Source organism: Anabrus simplex, chromosome 2 (genome assembly GCF_040414725.1).
Source record: "Anabrus simplex isolate iqAnaSimp1 chromosome 2, ASM4041472v1, whole genome shotgun sequence".
Taxonomy (NCBI): domain Eukaryota; kingdom Metazoa; phylum Arthropoda; class Insecta; order Orthoptera; family Tettigoniidae; genus Anabrus; species Anabrus simplex.
In genome coordinates, this window is record NC_090266.1 from 845,070,748 (window position 1) to 845,096,653 (window position 25,906).

The window sequence follows — 25,906 nt, forward strand, 5'->3', positions numbered from 1 at the left end:
TGGATTGTCTATAAATATGGTTCTTATCATCCAATAGTCAGACTCGTTGGCTGAATGGTCAGCATACTGGCCTTCGGTTCAGAGGGCCACGGGTTCAATTCCCGGCTGGGTCAGGGATTTTAACCTTCATTGGTTAATTCCAATGGCTTGAGGGCTGGGTGTTTGTGCTGTCCCCAACAACATCCCTACAACTCACACACCACACATAACACTATCCTCCACCACAATAACACGCAGTTTCCCACACATGGCAGATGCCGCCCACTCTCATCGGAAGGTCTGCCTTATTACAAGGGCTGCACCCGGCTAGAAATAGCCACACAAAATTATTATCATCCAATAAACAAAGCGATATTCAAGTGCTATGAACATTGAAGGTTTTTCCTTTAAACCAACCAACCAACCAACCAACCAACCAACCAACCAACCAACCAACCAACCAACCAACCAACCAACCAACCAACCAACCAACCAACCAACCAACCAACCAACCAACCAACCAACCAACCAACCAACCAACCAACCAACCAACCAACCAACCAACCAACCAACCAACCAACCAACCAACCAACCAACCAACCAACCAACCAACCAACCAACCAACCAACCAACCAACCAACCAACCAACCAACCAACCAACCAACCAACCAACCAACCAACCAACCAACCAACCAACCAACCAACCAACCAACCAACCAACCAACCAACCAACCAACCAACCAACCAACCAACCAACCAACCAACCAACCAACCAACCAACCAACCAACCAACCAACCAACCAACCAACCAACCAACCAACCAACCAACCAACCAACCAACCAACCAACCAACCAACCAACCAACCAACCAACCAACCAACCAACCAACCAACCAACCAACCAACCAACCAACCAACCAACCAACCAACCAACCAACCAACCAACCAACCAACCAACCAACCAACCAACCAACCAACCAACCAACCAACCAACCAACCAACCAACCAACCAACCAACCAACCAACCAACCAACCAACCAACCAACCAACCAACCAACCAACCAACCAACCAACCAACCAACCAACCAACCAACCAACCAACCAACCAACCAACCAACCAACCAACCAACCAACCAACCAACCAACCAACCAACCAACCAACCAACCAACCAACCAACCAACCAACCAACCAACCAACCAACCAACCAACCAACCAACCAACCAACCAACCAACCAACCAACCAACCAACCAACCAACCAACCAACCAACCAACCAACCAACCAACCAACCAACCAACCAACCAACCAACCAACCAACCAACCAACCAACCAACCAACCAACCAACCAACCAACCAACCAACCAACCAACCAACCAACCAACCAACCAACCAACCAACCAACCAACCAACCAACCAACCAACCAACCAACCAACCAACCAACCAACCAACCAACCAACCAACCAACCAACCAACCAACCAACCAACCAACCAACCAACCAACCAACCAACCAACCAACCAACCAACCAACCAACCAACCAACCAACCAACCAACCAACCAACCAACCAACCAACCAACCAACCAACCAACCAACCAACCAACCAACCAACCAACCAACCAACCAACCAACCAACCAACCAACCAACCAACCAACCAACCAACCAACCAACCAACCAACCAACCAACCAACCAACCAACCAACCAACCAACCAACCAACCAACCAACCAACCAACCAACCAACCAACCAACCAACCAACCAACCAACCAACCAACCAACCAACCAACCAACCAACCAACCAACCAACCAACCAACCAACCAACCAACCAACCAACCAACCAACCAACCAACCAACCAACCAACCAACCAACCAACCAACCAACCAACCAACCAACCAACCAACCAACCAACCAACCAACCAACCAACCAACCAACCAACCAACCAACCAACCAACCAACCAACCAACCAACCAACCAACCAACCAACCAACCAACCAACCAACCAACCAACCAACCAACCAACCAACCAACCAACCAACCAACCAACCAACCAACCAACCAACCAACCAACCAACCAACCAACCAACCAACCAACCAACCAACCAACCAACCAACCAACCAACCAACCAACCAACCAACCAACCAACCAACCAACCAACCAACCAACCAACCAACCAACCAACCAACCAACCAACCAACCAACCAACCAACCAACCAACCAACCAACCAACCAACCAACCAACCAACCAACCAACCAACCAACCAACCAACCAACCAACCAACCAACCAACCAACCAACCAACCAACCAACCAACCAACCAACCAACCAACCAACCAACCAACCAACCAACCAACCAACCAACCAACCAACCAACCAACCAACCAACCAACCAACCAACCAACCAACCAACCAACCAACCAACCAACCAACCAACCAACCAACCAACCAACCAACCAACCAACCAACCAACCAACCAACCAACCAACCAACCAACCAACCAACCAACCAACCAACCAACCAACCAACCAACCAACCAACCAACCAACCAACCAACCAACCAACCAACCAACCAACCAACCAACCAACCAACCAACCAACCAACCAACCAACCAACCAACCAACCAACCAACCAACCAACCAACCAACCAACCAACCAACCAACGCTCCACTGACTGCTCAAAAAATACCGCTTAGTCAAGCAGCTCGTCTGCTTTCTCCCAAGAATTCCCAGCCCAAACTTCGCAACAATTTCATAAATCTACTCCTTTGTCACAAATCACCCAGAACAAATCAAGCTGCTTTTGTTTGTATTTTTTTCCAGTTCTCAAATCAAGTAATCCATACACTGGAATTGTACTCTAATTGGGGTCTTACTAGTGACTTATATGCCCTCTTCTTTACATCCTTACTACAATCCCTAAATACCCTCATATCTATGTGAAGAGATTGGTAACCTTTATTTACAATCTGATCTACATGATTACCCCAATGAAGATCTTTCCTTATATTATTATTACTAGTAGTTACCCGCGACTTTGCTCGCGTGGATTTCGTAATTTGTTAAAAGTAATCGTCCCTCAGTACTGTACAAAGACATTAACTAAAAATCCGTAAATATAAAAACTCACCGAAAAATTAAGTTTCATTTACCTCAGAAACTCTTTGTTAACCAAGATGACCATGCAACATAGAACCGTACGTGTGAGAAACAGTCTCAAGTCAAAATAAAAAAAAGAACCATGTTTTCTTATTTTTTAAAGATATTCCAAATATCTATTTCCATGTCTGTAACATCTTCAGTTTTTGAGATATAAGTATCCCCATAAAAAGAATTCAACCCTTTTAACAGGCCTTCCCCCACGTAAGTGGATTTTACAAAAACAAAAAATACATGTTCCTTTATTTTTAAAGAGATTCCAAATACCAATTTTCACATCTGTGACATGTTACATTTTTGACAGTATACTGTAGATATACCGGTACTCGTTTTAAAAATTCCAAAAAATAAAAAATATATTGTTTCTTTATTTTTAAAGGAGATTCCAAAAAAGGGTTTTCACGTCTATAACATCTTCAGTTTTTGAGATATAAGTATCCTCATGAAAAGATATCACCTTCTTCACTTATTTCCACCCTCTCCCCCTTAAGGTGACTTTCTGAAAACAATAGATACGTGTTTCTTTATTTTTAAAGGAGATTCAAAATACCAAATTTCACATCCGTAACATCTTCATTTTCTGAGATATAAGTTTTCTCATGAACAGAATTCAACTCCTTTACTTATTTTCATTCCCCCCCCCCTCTTAATTGATTTCCTGAAAACAAAATAATACGTGATTCTTTAGTTTTAAAAGAGATTCAAAATTCCAATTTTCATGTCTGTAACATCTGTTTTTGAGATGTAAGTACCCTCATACAAAGAATTCAACTGATTTTTTAATTCTTTCACCCCCCTTTAAGTGGATTTTCCGAAAGCAAAAGAATACGTGTTTCTTTACTTTGAAAGAAAATTCCAAATACAAATTTTCATGTCGGTAACATCTTCAGGTTTTGAGATATAAGTATCCTCATAAAAATAATTCAACTCTTTTTTCACCTCCCTCCCCCCACCAGTTAAGTTGACTCTCCCCTAAAAAAGTGTGTTTATTTATTTTTGCAGTATATTCTAAATACCAGTTTTTATGTCTGTAACCTCCAGTTTTTTAACAGAAGTATCATCATAAAAAGAGTTCAATTTCATTCATTTCCTTTCACCCTCCCCACTTAAATGAATTTTCCAAAAACAAAAAATATGTGTTTCTTTATTTATAAAGGAGCATCCAAAAAATCAATTGTCACAACTGTAGCATCTTCAGTTTTTGAGATATATGTATCATCATAAAAATATTTCAACTCTTTTTTCATGCCCCCTTCCCCCACCAAGTTGAATGTCCCCCCAAAATGCGTCTTTCTTTATTTTTAAAGGAGATTCCAAATACCAATCTTCAAGTCTGCAACATCTTTATTTTTTGAGATATGAGTACCCTCATACAAAGAATTCAACAAATTTTTCAAGTCTTTCACCCACCCCTTAACCCTCTTGGAGCCAAGAGCCGATCTGGTCGGCCGCTCCCCATCAGCTGGAAGAGGCCAGAGCTCCGCCTCCACTCTTCTTCTTTAACTGCGGTGATTCCGCGGACGTGTCCGGTATAATTTCATCCCTACTCTCTGAACTAAATTCCCTATCGCTATCCGATAAATCATCCGCGTTAACTTGGCACTGCTCCAAATACTGTTTTCAGTGGAAATACATGTATTTAAAAATTCGCGTATATCTACCGGTGTATAGCAAATACCGGCATGAAATTTTCTACATATCGACTACGTAGAATAAGAAACTGGTTTGGAGTGATATAAAGAGTCAAAGACATTTTATTGTTGATTTATAGTTGTCGATAACGATTATTTTTAGTAAGAGAAAATTATTTTCGCACTTTCTCTCTCAATATCTACTTTGAAAAAATAATTTACGATACAAAAGAATATACGTAATTATGTGTACTGTATTTCTAAATACAATTCTACAGAATAACTAATTTGAACAAGAGAAATAAAAATGTAAAAAATAAAAATTCAAACATATGTCACTAGTAAAAAGAAGACAATTTTCCTCGCTGATAAAATTTACGTGTATGTATCGATGTTTGGCAAATACTGACAATAAATTTTCTACGTGCGAACAACACAGTGTTAAAATAATTCTGAATTATTAAATAAGTAAAAAATAGCAGTTGATATTATAGTTTTTTGTTTTCAGAAAAAATAGTTTCTCGTTTTCGGTTGTAGTATATATTAGAAAAATAATTTTACAATACAACAGAATTTACGAAATTAAGAAATGTATGGCACTAAAGCCGTGATTTTCTTTGACCTACTAAGCAACCGCTGCTCAGTTCGGTACCTGCAGTTTATGAGGTGAATCATGGTCAGTGAGACGGATCCTCTCAGTAATTATTCTTGGTTTTCCAGACCGGGGTCGCCCTCTCACCCTCAGATATCTCCTCAATTGCAATCACTTAGGGTCACTTAGATTGAGTGAACCTCGAACCAACCCTCAGGACCAGGCGAAAATTCTTGACCTGGGCGGGAATCGAACCCATGACCGAGTGAGAGGCAGGCACGCTACACTTGGCCCGTGGAGACCAGCATTTAGGTAATGATAGAGGACTATATGTGACTATAAGGTTTAGCAGAGAGTAAGTGAAAGTTAAATTTAAGTATGATATGGGCGGACAATCAGACGGTAGGGCATGTTTAGGTCCAAGAACTTCCTTGAAGGAGACAGGAGGTTGAGGAATGTTGTCGGGTTCATTGGGACAAATTTCCACAAAATGTTCTCCAGAGACATCATCATCATATTCGTTATCACTAGTTTCATCTACCACCATATTCAGAGTAGCTTTAGTGCTGTTAGACACAATTAAACGTCTCTTCTTTAGCTGCGGTGATTCCGCGGACGTGTCCGGTATAATTTCGTCCCTACTCTCTGAACTAAATTCCCTATCGCTATCCGATAAATCATACGCGTTAACTTCGCACTGCTCCAAATACTGCATTAATTTATTGTCATCAATACCTGCTGAAAAAATATCACGTGAACAACATGCCATTTTCCTGTCACAAATCCACTCACTGCAAGGAGCAATCTCTTACTGACCGGTTAGCAGTATTTGTAAACACAGGAAACGACTCTTGTGAAAGGTATAACACCCTCTTAGAACTGCCAAAGCAAGGCCAGGCACACAATAACGTGTAGTCCCTTTACTACAGGTTGTAACAAAAGTAAGCACGTCACTATAGGTTGGCTCAAAATTATGTATATCATAAAATTTTAAGCCGGCTGATGTAATCGGCTCTGGCAACTTCCGACTGGATTGTTAAAGGCCAACCAGATCGGCTCTGGCAATTTAATGGGCGGGTGCTCGCACTACCGCCTGGCACCAAGAGAGTTAAGTGGATTTTCTGAAAACAAATAAATATGTATTTCCTTATTTTTAAAGGAGACTACAAACACCAATTTTCACTTCTGTAACATCTTCAGTTTTTGAGATATCAACATCCTAATAAAAAGAATTCAATTCCTTTTTAAGTCCTTTTACAGTAGTTGCAGTACTTACAGTACTTAAATCTTTCTTTGTGAAAACTAAAAATTACATGTTTCTTCATTTTTAAAAGAGATTAAAAACACCAATTTTCACGTCTGTAACATGTTCAGTTCATAAGATGTTCTGTAGATTATCTCATTTTAAAAATTCACCCCCTTTTTCAGATCCCCTTAAATGGATTTTCTGAAAATAAATTATGTGGGTTTCTTTACTTTTACAGGTGATTGCAAATACCAGTTTTCATGTCTGTAACAATTTATGTATCTGAGATATATTGTAGATATACAGCAGTCTTTTTAAAAATTCATCCCCTTTGTCACTCCTGTTCACCCCCATTAATTGGATTTACCAAAAACAAATAAATACTTGTTTCTTTATTTTTAAAGGAGATTCTAAATACCAATTTTTATGTCTGTAAACTTTTAAAGTTTTTGAGGTGTAGATATGCTCATTTAAGCAATTTACCCCCTTTTTCACCCCCTTAGTGATGGAATATCCAAAAATCCTCCCTTAGTGAGTACCTATGCTCTAATATAACTGTATCCACAAAATTTAATTTTGTTCTCTACGGTAGTTTTTGTCGACGATGTTGAATCAGTCAGTCAGTCAGGACAATTTATTTTATATATATAGATTAACAAAAATATACACACTGGGCGAGTTGGCCATGCGGTTAGGAGCGTGCAGCTGTGAGCTCGCATCCAGGAGATAGTGGGTTTGAACCCCACTGTCAGCAGCCCTGAAGATGTTTTTCATGGTTTCCCATTTTCACACCAGGCAAATGCTGGGGCTGTACCTCAATTAAGGCCATGGCTGCTTCCTTCCATTCCTAGGCCTTTCCTGTCCCATCATCGCCATAAGACCTATCTGTGTGGGTGCGACGTACACTAGCAAAAAAAAAAAAAAAAATGTGCAAAATACAAACACTATATTACACTACTCTAGACCCAGTTTTGTTATAGATATTGTTTTTTACCGCAGATATTTGCATGATATCTTTCACAGTGTTCATTGCAGAATTCACACGCACAATTTTCATTTGGGTGATGAAATCTCTTATTTTGGCAGAACGTGTGATGAAAACCATGTGTTGCATATCGCGTTATTACATGTCGACGCTTATAATTTGTTTGTTTCCAATCATCCATCATTGCGATGTCTGTTGAATAAAAGTAGTTCCAGATATAGCTGCGTTTTTCTATTAGAATTTTGAATGTGTTCTCGTAGGCCTTAGTGTTTAGCAGGTTTATCTGCATTCTGATGTCTTCTATAAAGAAAGTTTCTTTTAGTAAGACATACATCAGTCTTGATGGTGCTGTCTTCCTGATACCCAGAATTCATTTCATATAACGAGCTTTAACTTTCTCCAGCGTTTTCAAGTCATTAATTTTAAGTTTATCCCAGATTATACGGATCCCATAAGTTGCTATTGGTGCTATAGCTGTTTTAAATATTATCTTTGTTGTTTTTGTTGAAATTTTTTGTGGTTGTTGAATGATGTAAATTGCTTTTATTGCTGATGTTGTTCTTTCTTTGATATGATTCTTGAAAGATGCCAATGTTGTTTGAAGAGTAACTCCGAGATATTTGAATTTGGGTACTATTTCTAGAGGTTCATTTTGAAGGGTCAAGGTATCTTACGGAGAGAGCTTACCACCTCTTCTGAAAGTCATTTGTTTAGTTTTGTCATGATTTATTTGTAAGTCATTTTCTGGGGCCCATGAAGTGAGTCTGTTTAGTGCCATCTGGAGCTCTTTTCTGCCTTCTGAACCTATTACCGTATCATCTGCATAGAGTAGAAGTATTGCTGAATTGTCCATAAAGATATATGTAATGTCTGCTGTCATGATATTGAACAGTAATGGGCTAATCGGATCTCCTTGCAGAACACCATTAGTTTGAATTAAACTCTTGGATAAGGTGATATCATCAGATATTTGTATGAAAATGTATTTTAAGATGTCGGACAGTATTTTGGTTATTTGGTGTGCTTTGCCAATCAACAGACTGAGTTTTTGGATGAGTGTTTCCCTATTTATGAAATCGGAGGCTTTTCGGTAATCTATGAAGACTACAAAATATTTTCTCCCTGGGTGCTTTATTGTATCTTGAACATTTTCTAGTAAGCAGTTCACAGCATGGAAAGAGCTTCTTGCCTTTCTGAAACTAAATTGGTTTTCTGGTATTAGGATATCTACTTCATCAGTAAGCCTGCCGTTTAAAATTTCCATGAATTTCCTTATATTACCACCTAGGTACTGAGAGTGAGTCCCATGAGGAACTTTCACTCCATCAATGCAGTCACTAAAACTGAGAGGACTTTTCCTCTTTGTGAAACTCACAACCTGACGTTTTACTCCATTTATCACAACATTTTTGAGATCTTTTTTGCAGTCACTCACAATCTTGTAACTTATTTATTACTCTATACCAGGGCCTCTCAAACGCCCAAAATCTCACGCGTGCAAATTGAGGCGCGGAGTTCCTGTGCACAGTGCATCGGTCCCATTCGACTCGGTTCGGACTAATGCTTCGTCTCTGGGCTACTCGGCTAAGCCTGGCTCAACTCGGCTCAGATTTGGAGCGCTACGGAGCAAGTGAGGAAGAGGGAGACAGGCGGTGCAAGTGAGACAGGCGTGGAGAAAGGAAGAGACAGCGCTATTCCTCCAAATCGAGGAGTGGAAGTCTGCACTCTGGTCAACCAAGCGAAGGCGTCTTTTGCACCGTGCACAGTGCATGCACTCTGAGAGGCCCTGCTCTATACAGTAAAACATCATCCACAAAAAGCCTTATCTCTGATTACAGTTCTTTACTGATTTCATTTATATATACAGTAAAACCTCGGAATGCAATAACTTGGTCCACGAGTGTTTTGCGAGACGAGCAAACATTTGAAATAAATTGTAACTTGTTGCCATTAATGCTTTCATGGCCCATACTTATAGACATGATACTGTATAGGCTTTTGGGCTTATGCCATGTCAAGAAAATAAGGTGAAATACTTAACATTTCGCAGAAAACTGTGCTCTGCGTCCTCAGAAGAAATCTCGACTGACCACGAGAAAGGCTTCTGCCTTCTGAACCTATTACCATATCATCTGCACACAGTAGAAGTACTGCTGAACTGTCCTTAAAGATATTTGTACTGTCTACTTCTTAAGAAGCCTTTCTCGTGGTCAGTCGAGATTTCTTCTGAGGACGCAGAGCACAGTTTTCTGCGAAACGTTAAGAATTTCACCTTATTTTCTTGACACGGCATAAGCCCAAAAGCCTATACAGTATCAAATTGTAACTTGATTAGCGAGTGAGGTTCTGCAATACGAGCATCACATGTGCCTACATTTTCCCTTCCCCTCTGCCTCTCTCTTTCCTGGGAGAGAGTGTGTAATCATCTCCCGCGCTGGACTTCAGTTGGCGTGCCTTGCTCGCATAGTCAACATCGTACGAGTATACATGTTTTGTTTCTTTTATTAGTGTTATAACTGTACTGCAACGATGGCCCAGTGAATGAATAGAAGGCTGAAAAGGAATTTGGTCAGAAGAAGGAGATGATTACAATGGAAGTTAAGAAGGAAATGATCGAAAAGCACGAACGAGGTATGTGAGTGGCTGATATCGCAAGATTTTATAACAAGTCTACGTCAACGATATGCACAATATTAACCCTAGGACACAAACCCTCGTAATTTTTATGACGCATACTTGGCAACACGGCTCTATCTGCTAGGCTTTTCTCTCCACATTGCTGCCTTACTCAGTAGCTTCCTACAATACCGTGAGTTCCGTCAGTGTGCGTGTATTGTTAGAGTGAGTCTGTTGAGTTCAAATTAAAGACTGTTGCGTCATAAAATTTACGATGATTTGTGACTACGTATGCTTAGAAAGGTAAGTTCTGTAGCAAAGTTACATTACAGCACTATTCTGAATGAAATAAGTATTTAGAACCACAGAACTTGTCATACGCATACTGGTAAGTAACGCGTGCCGTTATTTTGGCCGCAAGTTGCCGAGAAAAGACTTTCTCATACGTCTAAGTGAAGAACTTACCAAGCCATGGATGGCAAAGAGACTGGAAACACCGAGCTTACAAACACATCTACGAGAAATTATACAGGGTATTCTAAGTGATAGTTCATCTACCCAACATGAAGGATTGGTTATTACTGGCAAGAGAACTATTTGTCACATCTGTCCTGCTCAGAAAAGGCGAATGACGACAACATACAGCAGCGAATGTCACCGCGCGTATCGCAAGGAACGTACAGCAAATCTTTGCACTAACTGCTGTAAGTGAGACACCAGGGACTTGAAAAACTAGGAATTAACACTCTGTAAAATAACTTACATGTTAATACATGCTTCTTATATTACATTTTGTGTGCAATTACACTTTATCATCATGGAAATAAATAGTTGTAAATTTTACGAGGGTTTGTGTTTATGCACTACCAAATTAGGGTTTGTGTTCTAGGGTTAAAGCAGAAAAGAAGAAATGAAAGGGGTAGATGCAGCAAAAGGAGGCACATGAGTATGAAAGCAACGGCCATGTGTTTGGAAGATGTAGAAAAGTTGCAGGCGATACTGTGACCGAGAATTTAAACTGCAAGAAGTCAAAGACGTTGTATGCCGACCTCATAAGTAAATTACCATGTAGTACATGTACGTTAACAGAAATCGAAGAATGCTTCAGGGGATGGTTTGATAACTTTAACAGGAGAAGTGGCATCTATAGTGTTGTGAGGCACGGAGAGTCATCCAGTTTGGTTGCTAAGGCAACTGAGGCATTCACTGCTGAGTTTCAGAGGCTCATTGTTACCAAATGTTACCTGACACAGCAAGTTTTTAACTGTGATGAAACAGGACATTTTTGAAAAAAGATGCCGAAGAGGTCCTACATTATAGCAGAAGAGAATTTAGAATTTATTGCCCGGTCGCAAGCCCATGAAAGACCGAACTCTATTATTTTGTGCTAATGCGAGCAGGGATTTAAATGTAAAGCCCCTGCTTGTGTATCATTTTGAGAATCCATGAGCCTTCAAGAAATGCAAGGTGCAGAAGGTTATAGGATATAAACTTCATGGTTTTGATCCGCATTGAATTGTGATCACGATAATAATTATGAAATTAATGTCGTATGGTCCACCTTTTTCAATACTATATTATGCAATATTATTGAATTACATTACTAAACTAGGGACTAGTTTCGGCCTTGGCTGGCCATCTTCAGCCTTAATGTAATACATATAATAACTAAACAAATGTAAAAACACACAATTGACATTAAATTTGGGATGAACTAAGTGTAAAATAAGAAAAATAAATTAGGCTCTAAATTCTTAGCATCTTGAGTATGCTCATCATCCATCATCATCATGCAGAAGAGCCAGTTAAATGTTATGTGGAGGTCCAACACTAAAGCTTGGGTCACTCATATTTTCTACAGTATGTTGAATGGATGAACGAGGTCATTGGAACTGTATTGAAGAAATACCTTTCAGAAAATAATCCTCCACTCAAAGTCTTGCTGGTTATGGACAATGCTCCTGTTCATCGTCCAGGCCTTGAGGACGACTTACTTGAGGAATTCAAGTTCATGAAAGTTAAGTTTCTTCCTTCCAACAGTACTCCACTACTCCAGTCTATGGATCAGCAAGTCATTTCGAACTTCAAGAAGCTCAAACTATTTCAGCGATGCTTTGAAGTGACTGAAGGAACAAACCTTACCCTCCGAGAGTTTTGGAGAAATCATTTCCATATCATGAACTGCCTGAAGATCATCGATAAAGCTTGGGATAGGGTCACCAAGAGAACTCTCACTTCCTCTTGGGAAAAGCTGTGGCCTGGCTGTGTTCTTGGACGTGACTTTGAGGGGATTGTTGGTGACAATGAGCCGCCAATTGTCGATGAAATTGTGTCCTTATGGAAGACGATGGGGCTGGAGGTGAATGACGTGGACATTCAAGAGCTGGTGGAAGAACATAGCCAGGACCTGACCACCAACGAAGTGATGGACCTGCGTCGTGAACAACAGGAGGAAGTATTGGAAGAGATATCGTCTGGGGAAGAGGAGGAGGAAAAGTCAATGGAATCTCTCACTTCAACTGAGATTCAGGAGAAGTGCAAAATGTAGGAAACGGTGCAAAATTTTGTAGAAAACACCACCCGAATAAGGCTGTAGTTGTGCGAGCGATGAATCGGTCAAAGACTATAAGTCACATTTTTGTGAAATCCTCAAAAAGCGGCAAAAGCAACAGTCATTGGACAGGTTTTTCATTAAAGTTGCACAAAAAGAAAACAATTCCAGTGAGCCAACAGACAGCAGCGATTGGGTTAGTGAAATTCGTGCTACACAGTAACTCTTCTCATGTCATCTCTCGTCTATAAATATTTTTGTGTTGTGGATGAATCATCTGTGTTTCAATTGTTTCTTATGAGAAAATTTGCTTTGATATACGAGCACTTTGGATTACAAGCATGTATTATGCTCGCAATCCACGGTTCCATTGTATAAGAAAATATAATGGTCCAATAATACTGTCCTGAAAAATTCCCCTCTTACCGATTAAAGGATCAGATAATACTTCACTTGCTCTAATTCTCTGAGTTCTATTTTCTACAAATATAACTGCCCATGACCAAAAAAAAATTAGTTTTAAACTGTAAAAGTAATGTAAAGCAAGGAATAGAATTAAGTAATTTAATAGATATATTTACCAGATATTGTTGTGTTTTTTTGTTGTTTTTTCTTGCTAGTGGTTTGATGTCGCACTAACACATGAAAGGTTTACAGCGACAGAATTATGGAGAAAGGCTACCCTTGGACTGGGAAGGTAGCGACTATGGCCTTAATTAAGGTACAGCCCCAGAATTTGCCTCGTGTAAAAATGGGAAAACATGGAAAACCATCTTTAGGTCTCCGGATGGTGGGATTCGAATCCACCATCTCCCGAATACAACCTCACAGCTATGCAGCCCTAACGGCATGGCCAAGTCACCAACTCACTCAGTACCAGATAATGTAATAGGAGTTGAATCGTGGATCCAGAAATGTTCTCACGGAACTGGAGCATTTAACATAGAGACAGGATAGGACCAGTAGGAGGGGGGATGTTAATTCTGGTAAGGAAGAATTTTTAAACAACTAAAATTTAAGGACGAGAAACAAAACTTTAGGTTTAAGACTCATCTCTAAAGATAATAGGCAACTTTATATGAGGGCCGTTTTTTTTTTTTTTTTTAAGTTCCGTTTGTTTCTAAAAGAAAATTGCGTAGAGGCAGGAAGTGGATCTGCACGTTCTACGATTGCACCACTCCCTTGCTACAACTGCCACCAGTGCTGGCTCCAATCCCTCAATCAATCACTACTGATCTGCATTTAGGGCAGTCGCCCAGGTGGCAGATTCCCTATCTGTTGTTTTCGTAGCCTTTTCTTAAATGATCGCAAAGAAATTGGAAAATTATTGAACATTTCCCTTGGTAAGTTATTCCAATCCCTAACTCCCCTTCCTATAAACAAACATTTGCCCACATTTGTCCGCTTGAATTCCAACTTTATCTTCATATTACGATCTTTCCTACTTTTAAAGACACCACTCAAACTTATTCGTCTGCTGATGTCCTCCCACGCCATCTCTCCACTGACAGCTCGGAACATACCACTTAGTCGAGCAGCTCGTCTCCTTTCTCCCAAGTCTTCCCAGCCCAAACTTTGCAACATTTTTGTAACGCTACTCTTTTGTCGGAAATCACCGAGAACAAATCGAGCTGCTTTTCTTTGGATTTTTTTCAGTTCTTGAAACAAGTAATCCTGGTGAGGGGTCCCATACACTGGAACCGTACTCTAGTTGGGGTCTTACCAGAGACTTATATGCCCTCTCCTATACAGCCTTACTACAACCCCTAAATACCCTCACAACCATGTGCAGAGATCAGTACCCTTTATTAACAATCATATCTATGTGGTTACCCCAATGAAGGTCTTTTCTTATATTAACACCTAGGTACTTACAATGATCCCCAAAAGAAACTTTAACCCCATCAACACAGTAATTAAAACTGAGAGGACTTCTCCTATTTGTGAAACTCACAACCTAACTTTTAACCCCATTTATCATCACACCATTGCCTACCGTCCATCTCACAACACTATCGAGGTCACCCTGCAGCTGCTCACAATCTTATAACTTATTTATTACTCTGTACAAAATAACATCATCTGCAAACAGCCTTATCTCTGATTCCACTTCTTTACACATATCACTGATTTATATAATAAAACATAAAGGTCCAATAATACTGCCTTGAGGAATTCCCCTCTTAAATATTACAGGGTCAGATAAAGCTTCGCCTACTCTAATTCTCTCAGTATTTTCTAGAAATATAGCCACCCATTCAGTCACTCTTTTTTCTAGTCCAATAGCACTCATTTTTGCCAGTAGTCTTCCATGATCTACCATATCAAATGCCTGACATAGGTCAATCGCAATACAGTCCATTTGGCCTCCTGAATCCAGGATATATGCTATATCTTGCTGAAATCCTACAAGCTGAGCTTCAGTGGAATAACCTTTCCTAAAACCAAACTGCCTTCTGTCATACCAGTTATTAATTTCTTATTCAGCAAGCACAGCCTTTAACAATCTACCTCCCAAATTAAAACAAATCAATAAGTTGTACAGATTTAAGAAAGAAGTACGTAGGTACTTCCTTGAACAATATGTTGGAGAATAAATTGATAACCACTGTGTACCTATTTTTCCACCTAAATTTAGTTTATCTTTAATATCTTCTTTTTTCCATGTAAAATAATGATATTATGATGTAAATCAATAATTGTAAAATATTCCTTGTTATATATGTAGGCCTATGCCTTATCTGTTAACTGAAACTTAAAGCTGCCAAGCTGTGATTGTAAAGGGCAGTCCCTCCTTGAGCCACTAGCTCACTGGGATATTCTATAACCAATAAATAAATAAATAAATAAATAAATAAATAAATAAATAAATAAATAAATAAATAAATAAATAAAAATTTTGCAAACATGTCTAATATAATCAGAAAGAATGCTTTCCCAAAGCTTACATGCAATGCATGTCAAACTGACTGGCCTGTATTTTTCAGCTTTATGTCTATCACCCTTTCCTTTATACACAGGGGCTACTATAGCAACTCTCCATTCATTTGGTATAGCTCCTTCAACCAAACAATAATCAAATAAGTATTTCAGATATGGTACTATATTCCAACCCATTGCCTTCAGTATACCCCCAGAAATCTTATCAATTCCGGCTGCTTTTCTAGTTTACAACTTTTGTATCTTACAGTACATGTCATTGTTATCATAGGTAAATTTTAATACTTCTTTAGTATTACTTGTAACTAACAATCTTTACATACTGCTGACTGAATACTTCTGACTTTTGAAGATCCTCACATACACACTCCCCTTGTTCATTAATGATTCCTGGAATGTCCTTCTTTGAACCTGTTTCTGCCTTAAAGTACCTATACATACCCTTCCATTTTTCACTAAAATTTGTATGACCACCAATTATGCTTGCCATCATGTTATCCTTAGATGACTTCTTTGCTAGATTCCATTTCCTAGTAAGTTCCTTCAATTTCTCCTTACTTCCATAACAATTTCTAACTCTATTTCATTCCAACCTGCACCTCCTTCTTAATCTCTTTACTTCTCTGCTATAATATAGTGGATCTTTACCATTCCTTACCACCTTTAAAGGTACAAACCTATTTTCACATTCCTCAACAATTGCTTTAAACCCATCCCAGAGTTTGTTTAAATTCTTATTTACCATTTACCAGCGATCATAGTTACTTTTTAAACCTCCCTCATGCCTGTTTTATCAGCCATATGGTACTGCCTAATAGTCCTAATTTTAATACCTTCCTTTCTTTCACATTTATTTTTTTAACTATGACAAAAACAGCTTCGTGATCATTAATACCATCTATTTCTTCAGTTTCTCTATAGAGCTCATCTGGTTTTATCAGCACCACATCCAAAATATTCTTCCCTCTAGTTGGTTCCATCACTTTCTAAATCAGGTGCCCTTCCCATATTAACTTATTTGCCATTTGTTGTTCATGCTTCCTGTCATTCGCATTTCCTTCACAGCTGACATTTGGTAAATTGTGATCACCCGCTACAATCACGTACCTTTCCTTATCATTTCGCACATAGGTGATTATCTTATCAAATAATTCTGAATCGGCGTCAGCGCTACACTTTCCCGGTCTGTACACTCCAAAGACATGAAGTTGCCTATTATCTTTAGCGATGAGCCTTACACCCAGAATTTCATGTTTTTCATCCTTAACTTTTTCGTAGCTTACAAATTCTTCTTTCACCAGAATGAATACTCCCCCTCCTACCATTCCCATCCTATTTCTACGATACACACTCCAGTTCCATGAGAATATTTCTGCATCCATTATATCATTTCTCAGCCATGATTCAACTCCTTTTACAATATCTGGTAAGTATATATCTATTAAATTACTTAATTCAATTCCTTTGTTTACAATGCTTCTACAATTGAGCACTAACATTTTTATATCATACTTACTTACTTACTCCTCGGTGCTACAGCCCTTGTAGGGCCTTGGCCTCTCTGACGATTGTAGCCCAGTCTTCACGATCTTCTGCACGCCTCCTCCATTTTCTTATTCCCATCTTTCTTAAATCCTCCTCCACCTCATCCAGCCATCTTTCCCGGGGTCTTCCTCTCCATCTTCTACCACCTGGATTTCCTTTGTAGATCTTCTTGACAGCCCTATTATCTGGCATTCTCTCCACATGTCCCAACCACCTTAATCTGTTGCTCTTTATTTCGGTTACGATACTTGGATGTCCATGGAGTTCTTCCAATTCCTTGTTTTTCCTTATTCTCCAAAATTCCCCTTCCCTCACTGGGCCAAAAATCTTTCTCAGTATTTTTCTCTCCCATCTGTTCAACAGTTGTTCATCTGCTTTGGTCATTGTCCATGTTTCAGAACCATAAGTTACCACTGGTCGTAATACTGTTCGATAGACTGTCAACTTTAATCTTCTACCAAGGCTGCGTGATCTAAACACTTTCAGTAAAGCTAAGTAAGCCCTATTGCCTGCAGTGATCCTCGCTTTTATTTCCTCTTTCATGTCATTATCTTTTGTCACCAGCACTCCTAAATACTTAAACTTTTCACATCTCTCGTAGTTAATCCCATTCAATTTTATGCACTTGTCTTCCCTAACTATGGTCCTCCTAGATGCAAACAGGTAATGAGTTTTGGCATTATTCACTCTTAGGCCCATTTCTCCTCCTTCCTTTTCTAATATATCCAGTCCTTCCTCTAGGTCTTTCAATCTTCTAGAAAGCATATCAACATCATCAGCATACGCCAGATTCTGTGTTACACGGTTGAACAGTGTACCACCTGGATTACTGACCTCCACCTTTCTCATCACATGCTCCAAAACCACATTGAAGAGCAGGGTAGATAACACATCCCCTTGCCGCAAACCTTGGTTTACTTCAAACTCTTTAGTAAGATTTCCTTCTATTTTAACCATGCATTTATTACCCGTTAGGGTCATTTGTACCAGTCTTATCAGTTTAGTTGGGAACTCCATGTCCATCATTGTTCGATACAGTTTTCTCCTTTTCACACTATCATAAGCCCGCCGAAAATCCACAAACAGCTGATGCACATCCACATTATATTCATAGCATTTCTCCATTATTTGCCTGACAGTGAAGATGTGATCTGTTGTTGATCTACCCTGTCGAAAGCCACTTTGGTAGTCTCCTAGAGTCTGCTCAACCAGTGGAGTGAGTCTCATAGACAAAACCTTGGCTAAGACCTTATAGACCACACTAAGCAAAGATATACCACTATAATTTTCACAATTTGCTTTATCTTTCTTCTTATGAATCGGGCAAATAATTGCTAAGCTCCAGTGCTCTGGCATTTGTTCTGTTTCCCAAACTTCCACAATTAGTTGGTGAACAAGTTGCGTCAACTGTTCACCCATATTTAATCATCTCAGCTGAGATGTTATCACTTCCTAGAGCCTTATTATTCTTCAAGTACTTAATTGCCGTCCTCACTTCTTCTATAGATGGCACAGGCACTGGTTTTAAATCTAGGCTAGGATCTTGCCAAGGCTGCCCATCCGCTTCTTCCAATCTTAGCGTCTATGCAGTCATATTCAACAGTTAACTAAAGTATTCTGCCCATTGGTCAAGAATCCGGTCTCTTCCCCCAATCATGTTTCCTTATTTATCTCTACAGAATACAGCATGTGATTGAAAGCCTTTCTGTAAGTCCTTTATTTTCCCATAGAACTTCCGTACTTCTTGCATTTCATATTGTTCCTCCAAATCTGTAATCCATTTCCTCTCTGCCTCTCTCTTCTTTCTCCCACAAATTCTGTCTGCCTCTTTCCTCTCCTTCCTAAATTCTTCTACATATGTTCTTGTTTTCCTGCTAAACATTTTCTTCCTTGCTTCATTTCTCTCCTCAAATGCTCTTCTGCAATCATCATCAAACCATCCTTGCCTTTCAGTCTTTGCTTCCACTCCTAGTATTTCATCCACAGTTTCCTGCAATGCATCCCTCAATAAAGTCCATTTTCCTTCAATGTTTTCCACTGCCCAGCTTTGTTGTTTAGCCTCCAATTTCTTCTCTATCCTGGATTCGTATAGCTGCGCAGTTTCGTTACCTTTCAATTTTGAGACCTTGGAGCTTTCCCTTTCTTAGCAGATCTGTAAGTTGCAATATGTTGCCTGTATTTTACCCGTACCAAGTAATGGTCTGAATCACAATCAGCTCCCCTAAAACTGTCAACTTGTAGTATATCAGATGCATGTCTCCTATCGATTACTACATGGTCTATTTGATTAAAGGTGACACCATCTGGTGAACACCAAGCGGCTTTCCGTATATTCAATTAGCCTCTCTCCATTATCATTTGACTCATCATGCAAACTTTCCGTCCCAACTGTCTCCCTATAGGCTTCTTCTTTACCCACTTTAGCATTGAAATATCCAAGTATAATTTTTACATCTTGTCTTGGGATGCATTCTATTTCTTGTTCCAATTGTCCATACAACATATCTTTATCTTCATCCTCAGCCTCTTCTGTAGGTGCATACACACACACAAAGGTGATACTGAAAAAATGGGCCTTCATCCTTAGCGTGCATGTTCTTTCATTTACAGGTTTAAAATTCAAAATTGCTGACTTATATCTGTCATCCACTAGGAAACCTGTGCCACCTATTGTACCCCTGGCTCCACCACTATGCAGCACTGTATATCTACCACTTCTAAAAACACCATTTCCTTTCCATCGGACTTCCTGAATTGCTGCTATTCCAATATTATATTTCTCCATTTTTTGTTTCAGACTGTTTAGGGCTCCTGGTTTATTCAGGGTTCGTACATTCCAGATTGCTATATACGTATCATATTTCTGTTTGCATCTTCCATTTCCTCGCGTGGGTCATTTACCATTATCATCAGTCCAGCTATTCTTGTCTATGAGTTTTGTAACGAGTTGATTTTTCCGATATAGGGTTGTTAGCCCCATGATCAACCCCCAACCTGGAGGACCAGGGTATCCCTCTTAGTCTGGCATATCACCTTTGACCTTTCCGGCTTGGGTGGCCATACCAGGAGCTTATGCTCCCGCCGGTATAGCTCTCAGGATCACTTAGGCACGCAAGCTCCCACATCGCGACAAGATGAAGATACCAGCGTGGGCGATTTTTGTGTCATCCCTACTTGATTTCCAGTTCCCTGTTCGCTTAACACCGCTCCCTAGGCCACCCCGTTTCCCTGAATGTACCTGCCGATAACTCTTCTAAATAAGTTTCCTAACTTATATGTACCACTGCATTTTAAGTGAAGGCCATCTGAGCGCAGATCCCTGTCTCCTACCCTCAGTCGTCGCCGAGCTATGGGTAACGATGGCCGCTACGATCGATGCTCCCGCCAATTGTGAGTTGCGAAGTGTGATTTGTTTCCTTCAAGCTGAAGGATGCAGTGCTGCTGAAATTAATCGCAGGATGAGTGAAGTGTACAGTGAACACTGTATGAGTGACAGCACTGTGAGAAAATGGTGTAGGAAATTTGCCGAAAGTTGAACAGATGTTCATGACAAAGGTAGTCAAGGACGCAAGCCGGTCGCTACTGCAAGTTTGGTTGACCGAGTTAACCAAGTGATCCAGGAGACATGGAGGTTTACGATTAGTGAACTTTCCACAAAATTTCCAGACATTTCACAGTCTTCCCTGTACAAAATTGTGACCAGCGAGCTAGGATACGGAAAACTGTGTGCCCATTGGGTCCCAAAAATGGACAATGGACAATGTACAACCGCATAATTCCAATGTGACAAAAGAACTTCTCCAAAAGTTCAAGTGGGAAGTCTTTGACCACCCACCTTACAGTCCTGACCTAGCACCCAGTGACTATCACCTCTTTCGAGAAATGAAGGTATGGTTAGGTAGACAACACTTCACTACCAGCAAAGAGCTTCAAGTTGCTATAAGGACCTACCTGAGCTCACTGGTGGCAGACTTCTTTGCAGAGGGTATAGGAAAGCTGGGCTCTTGTTATGACAAATGCCTTAACCTTCATGGTGACTATGTAGAAAAATAAGTAAGAATGTACAAATCTTTTGGTAATAAAATCATCTTGTTATCTCAATACGTCTACTATTTATGGCCTATTGGAACTTAAAAAAATAAACAGCCACCGAACTGGATAGGGTGGAATGTATAGAAATTGTGTGTTGCTAAATACCCTGTTAGCAGACATTCCTAAAGAACTGCATACTGGTAATCATTTTTACATAATGTGTACAATTCCTCATTTTAGAAAGTGCACTTTGAAACATACAAAACTTATCTCGGAACAATCACCCAACAGTTTTCACTTTTATTGTCATTACTCAGTTCTAACATTCAATCAAGTCTCAAAAATGTATAAAGCAGGGGATAAAACTACTAAGACAGTAGAATATCAGCCATTTTTAATAACAGGGTTGAAGCAATGCATGAATCCTAGTACCAACAATATGTGTAGTCTTATATTAACTCCTCTACAGCCAGACTGAGGTTACATTTCTTAAAAGTAATTCCTGGAAATCAGTATGATACCGTAATATTCTTCTTGGGCATATACAGTAAATACCCTGAGTTGAAAACATTCAATAAATGAAAGTATATGAGAAGTCTTTCCAAAAGTATGATTTCAAAGTCATTCTTTTGGTTATGAAATAACAAGCACACCAGGGTGAGATGGCACATTACTTTCACATGTACAAGTAAAGGAAAGGAACAAACAAGTGTCAAGTCAATTCATCTAGAGATAGGAACATGCAAAGGAACACTTAATAGGATGAACACGACAGGTCAGCATCGGAAGAATGAACAATAAAAAAGGAGACAAGAACATACCAGAAAAAAACAAAAGTACAAGGACAATCTTCACATCTATATTCACTGCCGTCTTCAAATAGAAAGGCTCTCTCCTCATCAGTCCCAATTCTTTCACATCCATTTCTTCTCAGCCCTGGTGAGCTTGTTTCTGCTTCCCAGCTTCATATTTATTAAATCATTTTTAGTAATGGCACAAGATCTTGAAGTGTGAATGAGACTGCCTTGTACAATCACTTCTCCATTGCAGTTAGAAGCATGATGAGTAACAAATTAGATCCCCATTTTTAAGTTCCAGAAGACTAAGCTTGCTTTGTTTCAAAGCATGGTTATGTCTCAAGCATGTATTCATTCATTAAGGAAATAACTGATGCAAAACAGTCAAATCAATACTACATATTGCAATAGTTATGATATTTATAATGCAGGAGTACTTTTCTCTGATTTCAGACTGAAACAGATCACTACTCAAAAGTAAGACCACGACAGCGGCGGAAATCCAAGTCATTCAAATCAGAGAGTGAAGAATACGACACATTAGGGTCTGACAGTGATACAGAGCAAGGAACCTCGAGTCGGACAGAATCATCAAATCATCTGGATGACCCTGGGCCTGGCACCAGTAGGGCTGGCACTGGCATTCACAGACCAGTCCACCACAGTAAGTTAGTATTCCATCATATCATTTTCTTAGCTATAGATATCTCATCTTAAATCAGTTAGGGTATGTTCTATGTTAATTGATATATTTCACATCATAACAAATAGATCAACTGCGAATAGTTTGAAAATAGGACCTTTACTTAGGACAGTGGTCCTCAAAGTGGGGGGCGCACCCCCCCCCCCCCCCTGGGGGGTGCAAAGAGTGATAAAGAGGGGGCGGGCCCCACCTGGGGGGTGCAGAGAGTGCTAAAGGAGTGCCCCAGCTCTGATTGAAATATTTATATTTAATCATCTATAACAAATATTCCTATCCTCAGATTCTCACATCCATTGTTCTAGGCAGGAAGCCCTTCCACCACCATTCAAGACTAATAAACTCGTACTTTTGCTGTCTTATTTCACAAGAACTGACCAGTAGATCCTGCCCAGCACATATTCTGAGAAAATGTGCCAGTAAAATTTCCTGCACAGCTCCCTGTCACCCACCACCCACATCAGTATCGCCTTACCAAATACTTAATAACCACTAATGACAATAAGCCGCTTGACGATGTGACCGCCACTTCCTTACAAGAATAGATTCTTCTATTTCTGCCATTGTTGAATCGATTTCATCCAGGTCTCTGCAGTCAGTTCAAAGAAGTGATTAACCTGATTTACAATAAATTGTTACAAATATTGCCATACCCATGGATTAGCAGTGGTAAAAAGAGACCCCATGGAAGTGATTTAACGAGTGCTTGCCTTTCTTCGAAAATATTCCATCCTAATAAAGAACAAGATTCGAGTTCTTCGGCTTCTACTTCTGCCCCCACCAGCAACATTAATTCTACACCCAAAAGCAAAGTGCGTAAATATCAAGACGATTATCTGACATTAAGTTTTACCAGCATTATTTTGAACAATCAAGAATGACCTCAATGCATTCTTTGTTTGGAGATTTTAGCTAACAACAGTTGGAAGCCTGTGAAACTTAAGAGATATTTGCAGACAAAACATCCAGATTGTGTAAGTAAACCTATAGAATTTTTTAAGCATCATGAGCAACATCTAAAAGGAAATGTCAGATTCCTTGAAAAGCAGTTAACAGTTCGTAAAAAAGTGCTAACAGCATCCTTTGAGGTATCCTATTTAATTCCAAAATCTAAATCACCACATATCATTGGTGAGAAATGACTTCTTCCTGCTGCCATGAAGATGTGCACGATCGTGCATGGAGAAAAGTTCGGCGAGTGTCTGAAGTCGATACCACTCTCAGATGACAGAGTGGCTCATCATATTGATGCAGTAGCCTCCGACATTAAACATCAATTGCTACTATATCTTCATAATAGTTGAAAATTTGCCCTGCAACTTGATAACAGTATTGATATTGCAAATAGTGCCCAGCTTCCTTTTTTTGTATGCTACTGTCATGAAAATGAAATACATGATGATTTTCTATTTTGTAAAGCTCTGGAAGAGAGAACTACAGGTGAAGATATTTTTTGTCTTGTGAATTCTTTTTTCATTGACAACAATCTGTCATGGACAAACTGTGCTGGTATATGTACCGATGGGGCGGCAGCATTTACTGGAACTAAAAAGGGGTTCAGAGCAAGAGTGAATGCTGTTGTTAATTCTGTAAAATTCACACATTGCATGATACACAGAGAGGCATTGGCTTCAAAAGTATTACAACCAGAAGTCAATAAAGTGCTGAACAATGCAATCAGAGTTGTAAATTTTGTGAACGCAAGAGCTTTAAACAGTAGGCTATTTTCCATTTCTTGCGAGGAGATGGGATCCACACATGATTCACTTCTATTGCAGACGGAGGTACGTTGGTTGTCTCATGGTTGAATCCTTCGTCGTGTTGTGGAGCTGAAGAATGAACTTCGTCTTTTCCTATTGGACACCAACCCTACACTCACAGCTCTGTTCTGGATGAAAAATGGCTTCTAATATTGTGCTACCTGGCTGACGTATTTGAGAAACTGAATGACCTTAACATGTCACTTCAAGGACGAAATAGTAATATTGTCTTTCTAAGCAAGAAAGTGCTTGCATTTAAGAGAACACCTGAACTTTGAAAAACCCAGATGGACAAAGGTAACAGTGAGATGTTTTCTTGTCTAAATGAATTCCTGGAGGAAAATGAGTTAGATTTTGGTAAAATTAGTGGAATTGCCGTGGCACACCTCAAAAATATTCATCAACAATTCAAGGATAAATTTCCAGAACCTTGAGCTGAGTATGACTGGATTCGCAGTCCGTTTGATACAAACATAACAGCAAACTTATCAACGGTAGAACAGGAGAAGCTAATAGAACTCTCAAGTGACAGAACACTTCGAAATGAATTTAAGTCGAAGTCTCTTGAACATTTTTTAGTACAGATTTGAAATAAATATCCCAATTTATCAAGAAAAGCAATGGATATGTTATTACCTTTCACTTCAACTAACTTGTGTGAGTCAACATTTTCTGCAATGGCATCCATCAAGACGAAGCATCAGTCTCGACTGCAGCTGGAAGGGGATCTGCGGGTTGCTCCTTTCAAATATACAACCAAGACTGGATCTACTTTCATCATAAATTCATGCTCACCCATCACACTAACCCAGTATGTGTCAGAGAAGAGTTGAAACATAACATTTTTTAAATTCACAGTTAAATAATGAAAATTGTATATATAATTTCTACTGTCATTCATAAGTCATAAGCTTTCAAATATGAAAAGCATTCTAAATTAACTAAAGGCAACACAGGTGCCACAGCTAAAGAGCTAATTATAGTGAAATAAACAAAATCTGTTCAATTCCAGTAACTGCACATGCAGCTGTTGCTTTTATAAGCAAGTAGTAATAGTTAACTTTCAACACCTTGGACTAATACAAAAGCATGAATGTTTATAAAAAGCTGTTGAATTCTGATGCACTCTAAGAATAGTAAATTGTGTTTTATATTATTATTATTATTATTATTATTATTATTATTATTATTATTATTATTATTATTATTATCATCATCATAACTGGTAAGTGCAGTAATTAGATAGAAGCAAATAATGTAGATCTCATGATCCATTTTTATGTGTGAAGTACCCTATGCGAAGAGCTAAGAAAGGAAAGAAGAATATGGGGGGAGGTGCTAGATATTTCATGTTTCAGAAATGGGGGTTGACAGAA

The 25,906-nt window shown here is 39.3% G+C and overlaps 1 protein-coding gene across 1 annotated transcript in view; it reads left to right on the forward strand.

Annotated features, from left to right (window-relative positions):
* LOC136863709 (cell adhesion molecule Dscam2) overlaps positions 1 to 25,906 on the forward strand; it is a 1,676,531-nt gene that overhangs the window by 1,546,675 nt on the left and 103,950 nt on the right. The window contains exon 34 of the mRNA XM_068226050.1: positions 22,524 to 22,734. Within this exon, the coding sequence (XP_068082151.1) occupies positions 22,524 to 22,734 (211 nt within the window). The remainder of the gene's footprint in view (positions 1 to 22,523; positions 22,735 to 25,906) is intronic.